The sequence below is a fragment of the Triplophysa dalaica genome, chromosome 14 (genome assembly GCF_015846415.1).
Source record: "Triplophysa dalaica isolate WHDGS20190420 chromosome 14, ASM1584641v1, whole genome shotgun sequence".
Lineage (NCBI taxonomy): Eukaryota > Metazoa > Chordata > Actinopteri > Cypriniformes > Nemacheilidae > Triplophysa > Triplophysa dalaica.
In genome coordinates, this window is record NC_079555.1 from 5,100,459 (window position 1) to 5,115,037 (window position 14,579).

At 38.8% G+C, this 14,579-nt stretch overlaps 1 protein-coding gene across 2 annotated transcripts in view; it reads right to left on the bottom strand.

The window, feature by feature from the left end:
* The window catches only part of hipk2 (homeodomain interacting protein kinase 2), a 79,842-nt gene that overhangs the window by 53,511 nt on the left and 11,752 nt on the right, over nucleotides 1–14,579 (bottom strand). For both annotated transcript variants that reach the window (XM_056765672.1, XM_056765671.1), the window contains exon 2: nucleotides 4,312–5,452. In XM_056765672.1, coding sequence (XP_056621650.1) covers nucleotides 4,312–5,452 — 1,141 coding nt within the window. The remainder of the gene's footprint in view (nucleotides 1–4,311; nucleotides 5,453–14,579) is intronic.

A 14,579-nucleotide genomic window follows, 5' to 3' on the forward strand; every position in this document is an offset into this window, starting at 1 on the left:
ATACAATTGTATTAATTTAATGTAAATAATCTATATGAACATGAATCTTATATTTTATAAGCATGTAAACACAGAAAACAAAGCTTGTGTGCATGTAAAATAACTATATTTTTATCATAAAAAACATTCAAACATGTCACTTTAACTATTTTAAAAAGGAATCAATAACTAGTTGACAAATCCCTATTCATAACAAACCTCCTTTTCATGTTGTCATTTAAGATAAAAGGGTCAAACGGTCATACTGGAACAGGATACTAATCTGCTTTATCTAGTCCTGAGAAAGCAAGTCAGATTTACCTTTTACATCATTCCTTAGTTTACAACACAGCTAGGGCAGAGGGAGGTACGCTGACATAACCTGAAGTGTTAGAAACAAGTGAGACTGCCAGTTTGACAACCTCAGATCATTGGAATGATGGCCTTGTGTAAATACGCATCCAATATGTTGTGTTAGCAAAGCCTTACTGAGAAAAAAAACCAACAAATACAAAAGAAAAGCTATTTCTTGCAAATGAGTCACAAAACAGATTCTGAAATCACACTTGAGCTGAATAAAACTGCAGTGTTTACTACTTCAGCACGGCTGTAAATGCCTAATTCAATCCATTCGACGTGTGAGTCATATGTGACGTGTAAGGGACCCAACTGTATCTTCAACGGCTTGCATGTGCATGCGGTTTATTGCCTTGCTAATGTTTACTTTAATTAGAGCCGCTTTGTTTGCTCGTGTTAATTTATCTCCGAGAAAAATCTATAAATCACCAGAAGACTAGCCTACACCTATGTTATGTGAGCTCTTAAATCCAACACACCACAATCGCCCACGTTCAACAGATCAAATATCAGCAGAACAGACAGTCTGCGAGTTTGCGTTTAGCAGCGGCAGCAAAAGATGCGAAGAACAGCTGATGAGGCCAGCGTTTCCAGCGCTGACATCCGTTTGTGGAAGCTTTTAAGGGGCGTTCGCAGTGGAAGAATGACACCAAAGCCATCCAAAGCTTCCCCTGCTGCCCACTATCGCTTAAACAGCTGATAGCACGTCTTAAGAGGATCCTTTTAGAAAGCAGAGAGCAGAAGGGTGGGCTGACAGGGACTTTAGTTAAAAATATGCAAAAGGAACATTTGGTGCTTCCTGTCCTATAAAAGGTCACTGGTAATTGTCCCTCCGATTTCAAAGCGCTGCCAAAATAAACAACTGCAGGAACGGAACAGAAGATGCAGAAGCGAGCATGTCATCACGTAACGGCTCTCTTAAAAGCCTCCGATAGAAACTTTTTGTAACCTTGGTACGTCGGTCAGCCTAAGTTCGGACAGTTTAAATTGCGTTAGAAGCATGTTTTAAGCTTCTTTGAGTAAGGCTCATTTTTATCAGAAAGAAATCGAGACAAAGTAGAAGTGTGTACTGTTTTTGGTCCCCTTTTGAGAGATTTTTTGAGGGTTGGTCGGCAAAAGGGAATGTTATTGGTTTGATACGAGTAAAGCTAAACTGACTGAACTTGAATAATGCTAATTGTCACAAAACATATTTTATACTCATTTTGACACATCCCACAGTTTTTTTATGTAGTCATGTACCTGGTGTCAGGTAAAGATATAATAAAGTCATCTATTGATAACAGACATATATAGAATAAGATTCATTTTCAGCTGATTTAAAAACGTCGTCCTATACCTTAGATTTCCACACGCATATTCTCAAAGACATTATTTTACATTTATTATCAATTTACATCTTTCATAGGTGCCGTACCATAACGGAGTCATAAATATTATTTCTGAACATCAATATATTTGCTTTGGATTGAGGAAACTTACAGTACCCTATATTAAACCCAGAACTAGGGCTGTCACAAGTATGAAATAACTGTCTCATCGTAATTATTTGACGTCATCGCATTTCAGATAACCACAATTATTATGAATCCTTAGAAAACAAGGATGATCTGTAGTATCTGCTGCATTTTACATTCACTGTTCTTTATCTGGGCTCACATTCAAGTTACACTTCTCCATCATTTGAGAAGTATTAACTTTGTATGTTTTGTGTTGATTTGATTCCAGACTTGCTGTATCTACACAGCAAGTCCCTCATATCTAGTTTTAGTGCTCAAGACTCTCTTAAGGTCACTCTATAGTAAATAATATTAGTTATTAACACAATTTTCACATTTCTTAAGTATAAAGCTTATTCATTTAATAAATTAACTTTCATTAATAGTTATATTGTCAAAGCCTTAAAACAGACAATTAGTCGCCGAAATTATTTAATAGATGATTAATCGTCAGCCAAATTTCATAATCGTGACAGCCGTACCCAGAACAGCTAAGCTGGATCTTTGACAGAGTTCATACATTACATGAAATCACCAATATATTCTCTTCACTCTGCACATTTTCTCTGGTAGCAGCCTTTAAACAAATTCTTTCTCATGATCCTCCCCCAAAAAACGCAATCTTTCTCTCCCTTCTCCATTAAAAATTTCTTTCTGATAAGAAACAGAAGCGAACCCCTGTTTCATGAACAGCCTGCTGCTTTAAGATCAGGGAGATCCTTTCCCATGGGCTATAAAACTTAGTGGGAAGTCTGTACAGGTGGGTCGCTGCCGGCTACATTTCTGTGTGTGTCCCGTTACTGAAAAATGAGGTTGCTAGCAGTGGACAGAGGTCTGATTGATGTATCTTGTTGCTTTCAGCACAGAAATGCTATATAAATGAGAGTTACAATGAAATGGATTATAAGAAGCATCTCTATATGCATCACTAAAATACACAAGTTTTACAGACAATGTATATGGTATAGTGGGTTGTTTACTGGCATAAGGTAAGTAATAAGGGCCCTATGATATTCTAGTCTATAATAGGGTGTGACATCAGTCAATATACTGTAGTTCCATTAACACATATGCTGCAGGACCAGTTATGCACCCAAGTTCAGATTATGTGTAATAGTAACAATACAGTAGTAATACCCACAGTCTCTCTCTATCTGTATGTCTCCGTCTACTAATGTGTAGACTCTGTTAATTGTCAGCTGTTTTTTCTCTACATTCCAGTGTGGCGTGAATTATGGGGATCATCTTTTGCACGGACACCCATAAGTGAAAGGACAAGTATTCCATCTCACACTGTAATAAGCTCATGTACTTCCACTTAAGCGAGAGAAAAGTGTAAAGCTGCTTGATAAAAAAATATTTTTTTAATGTTATATAATTCCAAGCATGTTATTCAATGAGTTTATGGTTATACTTAATGTGGGGGAAAAAAATAATTACTAGAAAAGCTTTTGAGTGCAGACGGTTATGTTAGACTGCAGCAGATCACTTATCCATCCTGTTGCAAATCTTCTTGACCAATCTGGGACAGAGCATTCATTAAACACTAATTTACAGCGACCTTGAGCTCAACGCATGTTGTCCTGTTATATTTAGCCTGTTTGATCTCAGATCATTTCCTACATTTAAACCGATTACGCAGGCACAATCTGAAAGATCCAAGTGGTCAACACACTAGTTAAAAGTTTCCACTCACCGCAGCAATTATCCCGAACAGTCACATGAAAGCCTGAAAGACACCCGCCCTCATTCAGCAACGATGCCGGTGGCACCTAAAAGTAACGTCTATGTACAGCACATCTGGCAGCACTTGGACTGACTCATTCCTTGAAGTTTATTTCCCTCATGGTTGCTGTGTGGTCATACACCTAACCTAAGCCGCTCTGAGTTTACAACAAGACAACCCGACTGAGATCAAGCTTCTTTGTGAACCGGGTCTACGTCTACACAAAACGAAACCCAAAAGTGGTTATTAACAAGTAAATGAAAAAGTTGACTGGAAAAAATAAACTGCTTTTTAAATGAGGCATCTGTTTCTAATGTGGGCATGCTGGTGTGGATTACAGGGAAGTACAGCCGGGGAACTTACGCTGACCCCACATCTTCATCCCACGGGAGATGATAAATAGTGATGAGTATGCAGGATTTAGGTGGGGGGATGCAACTGGCTCCTTGTTTACAGTAAACCCCTTGCATGCATTTGTTCATGCATCAGAAATCAGAAAGTCTGAAAGGGAGAGAATATCTCCCTTGCACATCTCAAAGGTGATACTAGCTGGTTGTTAAACACACCACACACGCCATTTTAATCTTCTAAACTCTTTACGACAACACAAATGAAAGACCTTCTTTGGTTTTTACTACACACCTCCTAGAATAAAAAATACATGTTCTACAAAACAAAAGGTAGTCCTTGACAGAAAACATTACAATAGGAGCAGTTCTGAGAAGACACAGTGACCTTTATTGTTCTTACCTGTAATATCTCGACTGCAGGTAGGTAGAGCACACGGCTTTGGAGACATGACTGGCAGAGCCGAAGTCAATGACTTTGACCCTGTAGGGCTGGCGAGATGGGTCCACCAACATGATGTTCTCCGGCTTGAGGTCGGCGTGGATCAGTCCAAGGCTCTTCAGCTTCATAAGTGCGGTGGCCACCTGCTGCAGGATCGGTCGGATGTACTTGAGCGGCAATGGACTGAATTTGTTCTGCTTGAGAAAGTCGTACAGGTTCCGCTCCAACATCTCGAAAACCAGGCACGTGTGGTTCTTGTGCTGGAAGCACTCGTACGCCCTAACAAAGTTGTAGTCGTCCGCGCTCTCCGTGCTCAGCCGCGCCAGTATGCTCACTTCGATCTGTCCTTGCCGCGCATAAGACGGATGATTCTTCAGGATCTTGATGGCCACGATCTCGCTGGTGCCACGTTTCCAACACTTCACCACCTGTCCGAACGTACCTCGACCCAGGAACTCCAGCACCTCATAGGTGTTGGTCATGGAGCAAAGCACCTCATGCTGCAAGAGCTGGTAGTCGCCCTCGCTGTTGGCGCCGCTGTTCTTGGAAGTCGCTGTTGTGGAGGTGGTCGCCGTGGCGACGGTGGCCCCGCTCTGAGCGTTGTTCTGGATCATGGGTGCGGGCGGTTGCTGCTCCTCGACCAGGTGCACGCTGCTTCTGCTTCCGTTGTTGTTGTCAAGCTCCTCGCTTTTGCGCTTAAGCCCGCATCGCTGGTAGGTGTCCAGCAGACTGACTGTGCTGCGGCGCGTCAGGTTGTGCCCTCCGCTGCCGCTCCCGCTACTTCCTGTGCTGCCCAAAAGTTGACCTGCCGGCCCTGACGTGCTGCTGGCCGAAGCCACCACGATGTGCCCTGAACCGGCTGGGAAGAGGAGTGCCTGTTCGTAGGACAGGGAAGAGTTGGAGACCTGGAGACTGGCGCCGTTGATGCCCAATGGGGCGACTGAGACACTCTGCTTGCTGTTCTGACTATAGACCTTGCTGTGCGTGCCGTACCCCGTCATATCCCAGTTGCAACTCTGCTCCACCTTCAGTTTCTTCACGCTAAAGAAAGCACTTGTCTGAAGAGTGTGAGGGGAGAAGACTTGCACTTGCGAGGCCATACCTGAAAAAGAGAGGGAGGGGGGAGAGAGAGAGAGGAGGGAATGTGAGACTAGCACTGAAACTCGAGTATAAGCTTTAAATAAAAATCGTACAGGTCACAGCAAGCCAGTTTAATCGAGTCAGAGTCCAGATGCTAACTTATAAAATAGCAGTTGAACAAATAGATTGCAGGCTTTCGCTCTCATTGCTCTGACTTGAAACTAATGCTGACAATCTGCTTCAGGGCATCACCTGGACTGATTTACCTTAATATACTGTATTTATGAATATTTCAACATGAACTAAATACATGTGATTACAATACATAAATAGATGTTGTATAAATGTACAGCCTTGAAACCACTCCAGTTTTACTATTAAGCAGCAGTTCTGCGTGTATTGTGGCAAATGTTGAATTTCAACAGAAACTAACCTCAGGAAGGACAGTCACCCAACAACCATGTGAAAGACTGAGAGAATGCCAAGACGCATTTAAGTTGTGACAAAAAATGGATAATTTTTAATATGTTTGAACAGATATTTAGATACATTTAAAAACATTGTGTTTTTAACATGAATATGATTTTTTTGCAGTATTCATTGCACGCATTCATTTTGACCGGTTTGTCCTAAATTTAGATTTTTGAAACAAAAATTATTGTTTTTCTTGAACACATACCATATGTGTATATTACGGATGTAACAAAATCAAAATCTCTCTGTACGATAATTAGTCGTCCGTGGTACGACATTTATTGGAATATTTGAAATGACAAATGATGACTTGGAAACGTACCATAAGGATCCTCTTTTCTTTATCCACTAATCATAACTGTTGCTTAGAGATATGAGTTATAGTACGAGATGGGTCAAATGACATAAAAATCCCTTTAGGCCCTTTCAAACAGTCATGTGACCACGATTAATATTGAGACAAGTTTGCCATCGCGATAGCACAATATCGATAATATTGTTACATCCCTAGTGTATGTCGTATCCACACATTATTTTCCAAATGAATAACGTTCCCATAATTTAAAGAACAAACTGTTACTGTAAACACCAAAGGTATGGGTCCTTAAAAGAAAAGCTGCATTATAAATAATCTAAAAATGAAACTAAAAATTCAAAACATTGTAAACTGTGATAAGGGTTGTGGTTGAAAAATGTCATTATAGTACAGCACGCTGTATTTTTACGGATTAGTTTGAAAACAAACATCTCTTTATGAGTGAATGTTAAGTATGTGTGCTCACATAATAAAAGTGTGATACACCAAATTACAATGCCTTACTTATAATATGCACTCTTCACACAGCGGAAAACTGAAGTAAAAGAGCTAAATGTAAAACAATAATATACTGTATGTAGAGAAAAAACGTTCCCTTCAGGGTTCCTGTAAAAAATAAAACAACCACTATGCCATATGAGCTCCACCAAAAAGACACGAAGTACATGTCAACCCCAAAACCATAGAAAATTGCGTGAGCCTAAAGGAATGATCACAATTTCCTAAAAAAAGATAGTAGTCCATGCATGCAACACTTCGCATAATTAACCTCAAATAGATGCACATCACTCTTCCAGAGGCATTCAAAAATAAAAAAGTGCTTGAACTTGAAACATCGAAACATCTTAACATCAGATCTTCAACGCAAAACAACACAAACAGAACTGAGCGGAGAAAATGGGGGCTTCTGGGAACTCTCTCTCTTCAGAAGCGGCGATACTTCTTCAAGCGAACAGTGCCTAGATATAGCCCTCGCAAGCAGGCCTTTTTGTAGTGCTAAAATAATGATTACAGTACAGAGAGGTTTACATGCAGAGGATGCTGTAATACACTATTTACAGAATTTCCGAAGTGGCCTGAATTAGCACGCTAGGAAATGAAAGGCTCCTTCAGCGTGCATTTAATGCCACAAGTGCATATCGATTCCCACCGTCAGACACAAATTCTATGTAATGCACAATTATTTTATTGTATTCCTGCGCCGGCACGTCACAATTATGATAATCTGATGTCAGCATGAAGGAAAGACTTGTAAGATCTCTGAGGCACAAATAAACAGGCAGTGCTTTAAACCCCATCACATTCACTTTTAAAGAGACTGACAGGAAGATCCACAGCAGGATGCAAAATGGTTAAATGCGTTTATTAAATAAAAAATTGCCAATTAAAGATAGCCTGACTGAGAGGTTTAAAACAACAGCTTAATCTTTCAGCCTTGATTTCCTTTTTAACATTCAGTTAATAGTTCAAGCAAAAAATAAGTATTTCATAACATTATTTACTCACTCCCATATCATTTTACTCCCACAAGGAGCTCTTATTTTCTTACAGCTATCAAGGTCTTAAATGAAAAAGATTTGCATAAAAATAGCTTACATTAGTAAAAATTAAGAGCTTATCTTCCTTTCCCCAAAAGCACACAAAATTGGCATCATGGATGTGTGTCATGACCTGAGATGATGTGACAGTTTGCGGGGTGGACAATGAGATTGGAGAGATTCAGTGACAAATTCAATGTAGGTATTTTCCAAAAAATGTCATATTGCTTGAGATGACTCAATTACAGTACATGATACATTTTAGGATTCCTTAAGTACATAACAAGAGATCATGAGATTAATTTTCATCCAGTGTGTAATGTTCTTGTGTTTGAAAGTAAGCTGTCTGCAAAGTTGTAAATCTGAAGGTGAATGAATAAAGTTATTTGCTTGGAATAAAGATATTTGCTAGGAATAAAGGAAGTCGACTCTGAACGAGTAGTCGCTTGTCCGATTAGCGAACCGCCGCGGATTTACGTCACTGCCCCCAAAAAGTTAACTCGTCTACCCCAAACAATGTAGCTCCTGAGCCTTATTTGTGGTAGACCAATCACAGCAGACTAGACCATCTGACCAATCACATCATACTAGGCTAGCGTAAAGGAGGGATTAGACGGATGAATCGCGGAACGAATCATTTGAGATAGCGTCAAGAAGTTAGGTAAGAATAACTACCTATTATTATGAAATAATCGTTTTTTTTTTCAGCTTCTATGTACAGAAACTTGTTGTTACACTCCATAAACCAAAGTTGGTACTAAAAATCCCTAGTTATATACTCTTCAATAGTAAGAATTCTTCATTGTGTTCTTAAAACAACCACGTAGAGTTCTGTAAAGAAGTAAGGGTTAGTAAATCGTCCGTTGATGTACGAGCCATAACTATACGACTCAATAACATGATTAAAGCCATCTTGAATATCTCTATTCCTTCACAGGATACATTAAATATAAAATGGATCTCCTATGTTGTTTTCCATACAAAATGAATCACCGTAAGAATAAATGACTTTTTCCTTCATGGTCTCGTTTTACAAGAACATAATGAATCTTGCTCGGTTTGAGGAATGCCTTGACGCAACAATATTCTCAAGACAGGAAACAGGGGAAGGAAACTTAGCATGAACACTTTATCATTATTATGGGTCGTGATGGTTGCGCTTTCAAAATGAGCTTCCTCTCCATCCACTTTCCTCTTAAATTTGAAAAAGCTCATCATTTCCGTGGTCGTCTGGTTGTAGCTCGAGGTCTCAGGGATACTTTCATTCTTTTTAAGTCTGAAAGATGTTTATGTATTTAATTTAATTAGTAACACAGGCCTGACCGTCTACAATTTATAGACTCTGTATTCTATGCAGTTCATAACGTTTATTGCATTCACCCCAGCAACCTATATCATATATTTAATATTTATAATCTAAATCTTAAAACCAGATCACATATACTGTATATCAATATATCAAAAAATATACCGCACATACTACATTTTAATTTCGCAGTATGTTGTTAGATCAAGTAACTTAGAAGATCCGTCTGTGCTATTAAGAGCAAGGGCCCTATGGTAATCCCATAAACTACTAGGCCAGATGTCACTCCTTGGATTACGCTGTTCTTTGCCATGTCTTTACACTAAAAATAATTTGAACATAGTGGCTCTACGTTTGTGCGTGTGCGTCAGAGGAGGGGACGGGCCTAAAAAATAATAAATCTCCCATCAGATGAAACATCCCTGGAATTCATCGCAGCAGACATGATATAGTCTCACGGTACGTTTAGATTACCACCGTGCAACAAAACAATATCTAGTCATCATTAATTTTTGTATTTTTTTGGCTACTAATCCAATCCGGTGATGCCATGTACCTGTAATTCCACATTTCTTGTAACGAAAACCAGACTACACGTGTACATCCTAACCGGATTTAAACAGAGACATGCTTATATTCGATCCAAACAGATAGTTATGAAATTTTAAGAAGAAGGAGGTCAAATGGTCAGAACGTTATCTCCAAACAACATGCATTTCACAACAACGCATTCGCTTTCACACGCAGCCGTTCAATGAGACTACAAAATGTGTTTATGGTCTAGATGACTACCAGGGTTTCTATGATGTTCCAAGAATGTTGTTTATGCATTGATATCACATTTAAACCACACAGAAACTCAACGGTGGAAGTTTATACGAATTGAACTCTACAGAGGGAAGAAAAGCACCCTGGTCCATTGTTTTTTATATTTATAAAGCTGGGATGCTTTTGGTAGCGCCAGCCAGCTTTCAGCACACCTCAAAGAGAGTGAGCTGGTTTAATGCACTGCCACTGAAAATACCGAAGGTTTACAAGCAGCACAGTGAAATCCTATTGGTCAGTTTATTTCAGGAAATATATATTTTTTTGTGCAAGCTTGGTTAATCTCCCAGTGCTGGGCGAGTTAAATATTGTACAATATAATATTACTGATATGAGTTTATAGGGTTTAAAAGTGGGTTAAAAGGATAGTTTGCCCAATGATGAAAATTCTTTCATCGTTTACCCACCCTTGTGTCTTTTTAAACTTGTATGAGTTTCTTTCTTATGCAGAACACGAGAGAACATGTGTTGAAGAAAGGTGGAAGGAAGACAACATTGGCCCCCTTGACTTCCATTGTATGGACACAAAACCACTGAGACAATTCTCAAAATATGATGGTCATACAGGTTTTGAATGACATGGAGGTGATTAAATAATCACAGAACTTTTACTTTTAGGTGGCATTGCCATTACAATTAAAGTCTCATCAAATTATAAAATAATACGCATAAAGTGGAAAGGCTGGAATAAAACTATTACACTGGAGTGGGATGACATAACCAAATCCTCACCATTTGGATAATATTTTCAAACATTGCCCATGAAAAAGCATTATTTGCATTCAGCCTAATTCATACCAAATCTCAACTACCGTCTGGTTTAGGGGGTTTAACCCAAACCACGTCCCGCAGAGGTTTGCTTTGTCTCTTGTATTTGATCCAGGACGAAGGTATTTGGGAAAAATCACCCGGGGAAGAAATGGGTGGTTAATGAATTGACCTCCGCTTGTCTAGACAAAGCATTATCCCCTGTGGCTCTGCGCAATGCCCGCTGTGGCATACCATCGGGGGGGATGGAAGTAGAGAACACCAATGTTATTTTCTTTCTTTTCGCTCTTCAAAAAAACAAAATGTTATTTTTGTCGTTTTATTCTCTTTCGAGCTGTTGACTCTGTCTCCCCATTACCTGACTTGCTATGAGATGTAGTGATTTATTATCTCTCCATGTCTCGTTCTTTGGTTTCTTCCGCTCTGGACTGATCTTTTCCAGCTCATCCATCCTCTATTTATTGTGCCACTCAATCCGATCTGCCATCTCGCGAGACTCTTGTAATCAAACAATCTCTCGACTGACCTTTGCTTTCATGTCCACTTCTCTCCCGTCTACAAGCAGTTCCAGTTTTATTTTGTTTGGTTTAGATGTGCTGTACTGGCATGACAAATAATTGTATACTTCTATTCATATTCGTCAAACAATTGGAAGCTGCGCTCAAAAAATTGAATAGAAAAAAAAGTGCAAAATAAGACATTAGAAAGACAAAATGTACAACAACAGTCTAACAGAACACAAGAACATGTGACTTGTTTGCTTTCGATCTAAGAATCCACAGCTTGTAAAAATGTCCAATAAATGGCACAATAAATATTCAAGTTAACTATGGACAGACTCAAACTGCTGGGTTGTCTTAGCCCATGATAAAGAAATTATGAACATTTTGTAATGTTGTTTTATCACATTTATGTTTTGTCATTATATTTTATTATGTTATTTTTTTATGTAAATGTAAAGCTCCAGTGTATGAAATTTAGCAGCATCTAGCGAAAAGGCTGCGAATTGCAACCAACGGCTCACTCCACCCCTCGCCCCCACACTAGTACAGCTGACACAGAACTAAGATGTCGTCACGTTTTTGCTTCTTTGCAGAAGGAGATAACTTATCAACGAAACACGCTCTGTAGAGCAGTTTGTCTATTTCCCGGATACGGTTTAAAAAACATGACGGGTTCCATGTAAGGGGACCTGAGGTGAATGTAGATGGCTCATAAGGTAATTAAAACATAACGCTTTACTATCCAAAGTCTTTGTTCACCTCTCAAGACATATAGTTGTGTGTATATTATATTGCATTCTGTCAACAGATCCTCCTGAAAATTACACACTGGACCTTGGCCTTTACCTTTACCTTTACCTTTACCTTTACCCAACAATGGTATGAAACAAGCCAGCATTTTTTGTGCTGTTTTAAATCAAATAATTGCACTTAAATCAAGCCATAAATCACATTAAAATAATAAAAGAATTACAATTATCGAAATTAATAAAAATATCTCACTCCCCAGCCTCTTCTAGCCTTCCTCCACCCCTTCTCTTTCTTTCTGTCTGTCTTGTCTAATAAAACCTCCTATAGTTCCTGGGAGAGTATAAGCAGGAAACCTCTGGCTATTGTCTCTATTCATAACACAGTGTATCTCTCACCTCCAGAGCAGAGCAGGGCCAGCACACTTCAGAGAGCTCGGAGAGGCTGGCAGCCCACATTTCATGCAGTGTATGAAGATAGGAATAATGCCAGCAGGAAACAAGACACATAGCTCGCAGGAGCATTACTTAGGCTGTTTATTCTGTGTTCTCTGGTTTGCATATTGAGCACACTGGTCTTGCTCATCTGCTCCAACCATGATACCTCCAGTGAGAGAGAGAGAGAGAGAGAGAGAGAGAGAGACGGATAGGTGGTGGAGAGAGGAAGATTGTATAATGCAGGTTATTGACCACCCAGTCCTCATTTACAGATCACATCCCAGCCTATTTATGGAACGAAACGGAGGCAGCTACGGACTCTCACGGACACACGAGCACAACATAAATAAAGCATTACCACTTAGCGATAATGTTTGACTATCTGAGCACTATTAGGGTTGTTTGTGAATCGCAGGCTGATCGCTAATAGTAAGTAGAGATCTGTCCACGAGAAAGAAAAAGATCGGAGATGAAGTCTCTTTAACATTTCTCCAAGACAATGCAGACTATACTGCTTATTTCAACATCTCAAATGATGTTCTGCTTGGTCAAAATACAAAAGCCTGCAACCAACCAGAAAGAATTAAGAGATCACTTCAAATTTTTATTTAATCAGCACTTCTAGATGTATTGTGGTCATTCCGGTCCATTGTCTGTTGAATTCTAACAAAATCAAACCTCAGGAGTGACAAAGTCATCCAACAGCAATGTTAAAGACTGACAGCATGACAAGAACTGTGATAAAAACAGTTATGACATACAAAAAATACCTTTTGAACTTTTCCTAAACACAAATTACTGTTTTGAACTTGTTTTCTTTGTAGTATTTGAGGTGTGAAAAATACAGAGCATCTTTTCTGTTATTTTGACCCGTTTCTTTCCTTTATATTTTCTCCAAATAAATGCAAAAGGAAATTTTATTTGAAATTTGGAAGACATATTGTTCCTAGTTCACAGAATGAAACAAAAATTATAATACACATACCTATAACTTGTAATGTCAAGAAAACTAAAACTCGTCTTAGAAATGGTCTCTTGATATTTTTTTCCACGGCTGTATATTGAGGCTCTCTGAAGAAATTACATTGCCCATTATATTCGTATAGTGTCTTATTAATGGTCTATTTATATATCTTCTAACACATTACCAAAAAAAACATCAGCAATCAAGTCTCGTGAAAAAGCAACCTCTGAGCAAAACCCATTATCTCAAGTGTGTCTGCGTATGGATGGGTCGTAACAAATACAGCAATGCACACATGGGGCGTTTTCACACAAAAACAAACTGTTATTAATATTTATCTTTTTATTATTAAGATTTATATTGAAAATACAAAATATAATAAGATATTTATGTTTTCTTTCTACATTTTTGCCACATATTTACGGATCATTCGTCAACTACTCATTTACTATAGAAGCAAAATATTGCAGTTAAATGTTGTTTTTAGAGACATCTACTGTGAAAAAGTGTATGTTTAAAACATAAGCGTGTTTAAAACTGTTAAAGAGTTTTTAAACATAGCACACATCCTTGAATATGGTTATATTTTCTCCAAAAACACAACTTGATACCTGTCATGCGTCTAGTTTAGCATATTTTTACTATAAAAAAAGCTTGAAATAATTTTCTTGCAGTCAATGACGGAGCTCCTTTAAGACCTCACAGCTACTTTAAGCTTCAGGTCCAGCTGACAAACTCAGTTTGTATTCCAAGAGCATTAAAACTGAGAAGAGCGGCGTTTAGAGACAAGCAAGTACCCGATAAGAAGCAGCTTGTACAGCCCTGTTATCAGACAGCTACAGTAAAAGAGAGCTTGGTATCGATACACCCTGAAGCCAACCTCCTAATATTGCACCGCTAATAAAAAACGGAGATCAATTTGTTTACCCTTTAATTAAAATATTTAATTTCAGAGTAAAATCATCAGTTATTGACTAGTCTCTCTGTAAGTGTGTGTGTCTGTGAGCTTGCGAAAATATGTTTTGCAGGTTTTTGCTGCACTGTTGGCACATCAAAGAGCAAGACCTGAGCAACATGCCAGAGTCTAACCACAGAGCCAAGTCAGGGCCGGACGAAACCAGATTCATACACACACACACACTGTTACGTGACGTGTAAACAACACACATACAAATGCAAAGAACATCCTGCAGTTGTGGTGCTCAACATACGGATACATGTGACGTATTTTAGCACCGACTGCTTAAAATTATTCTTTATCCTGACAAAAC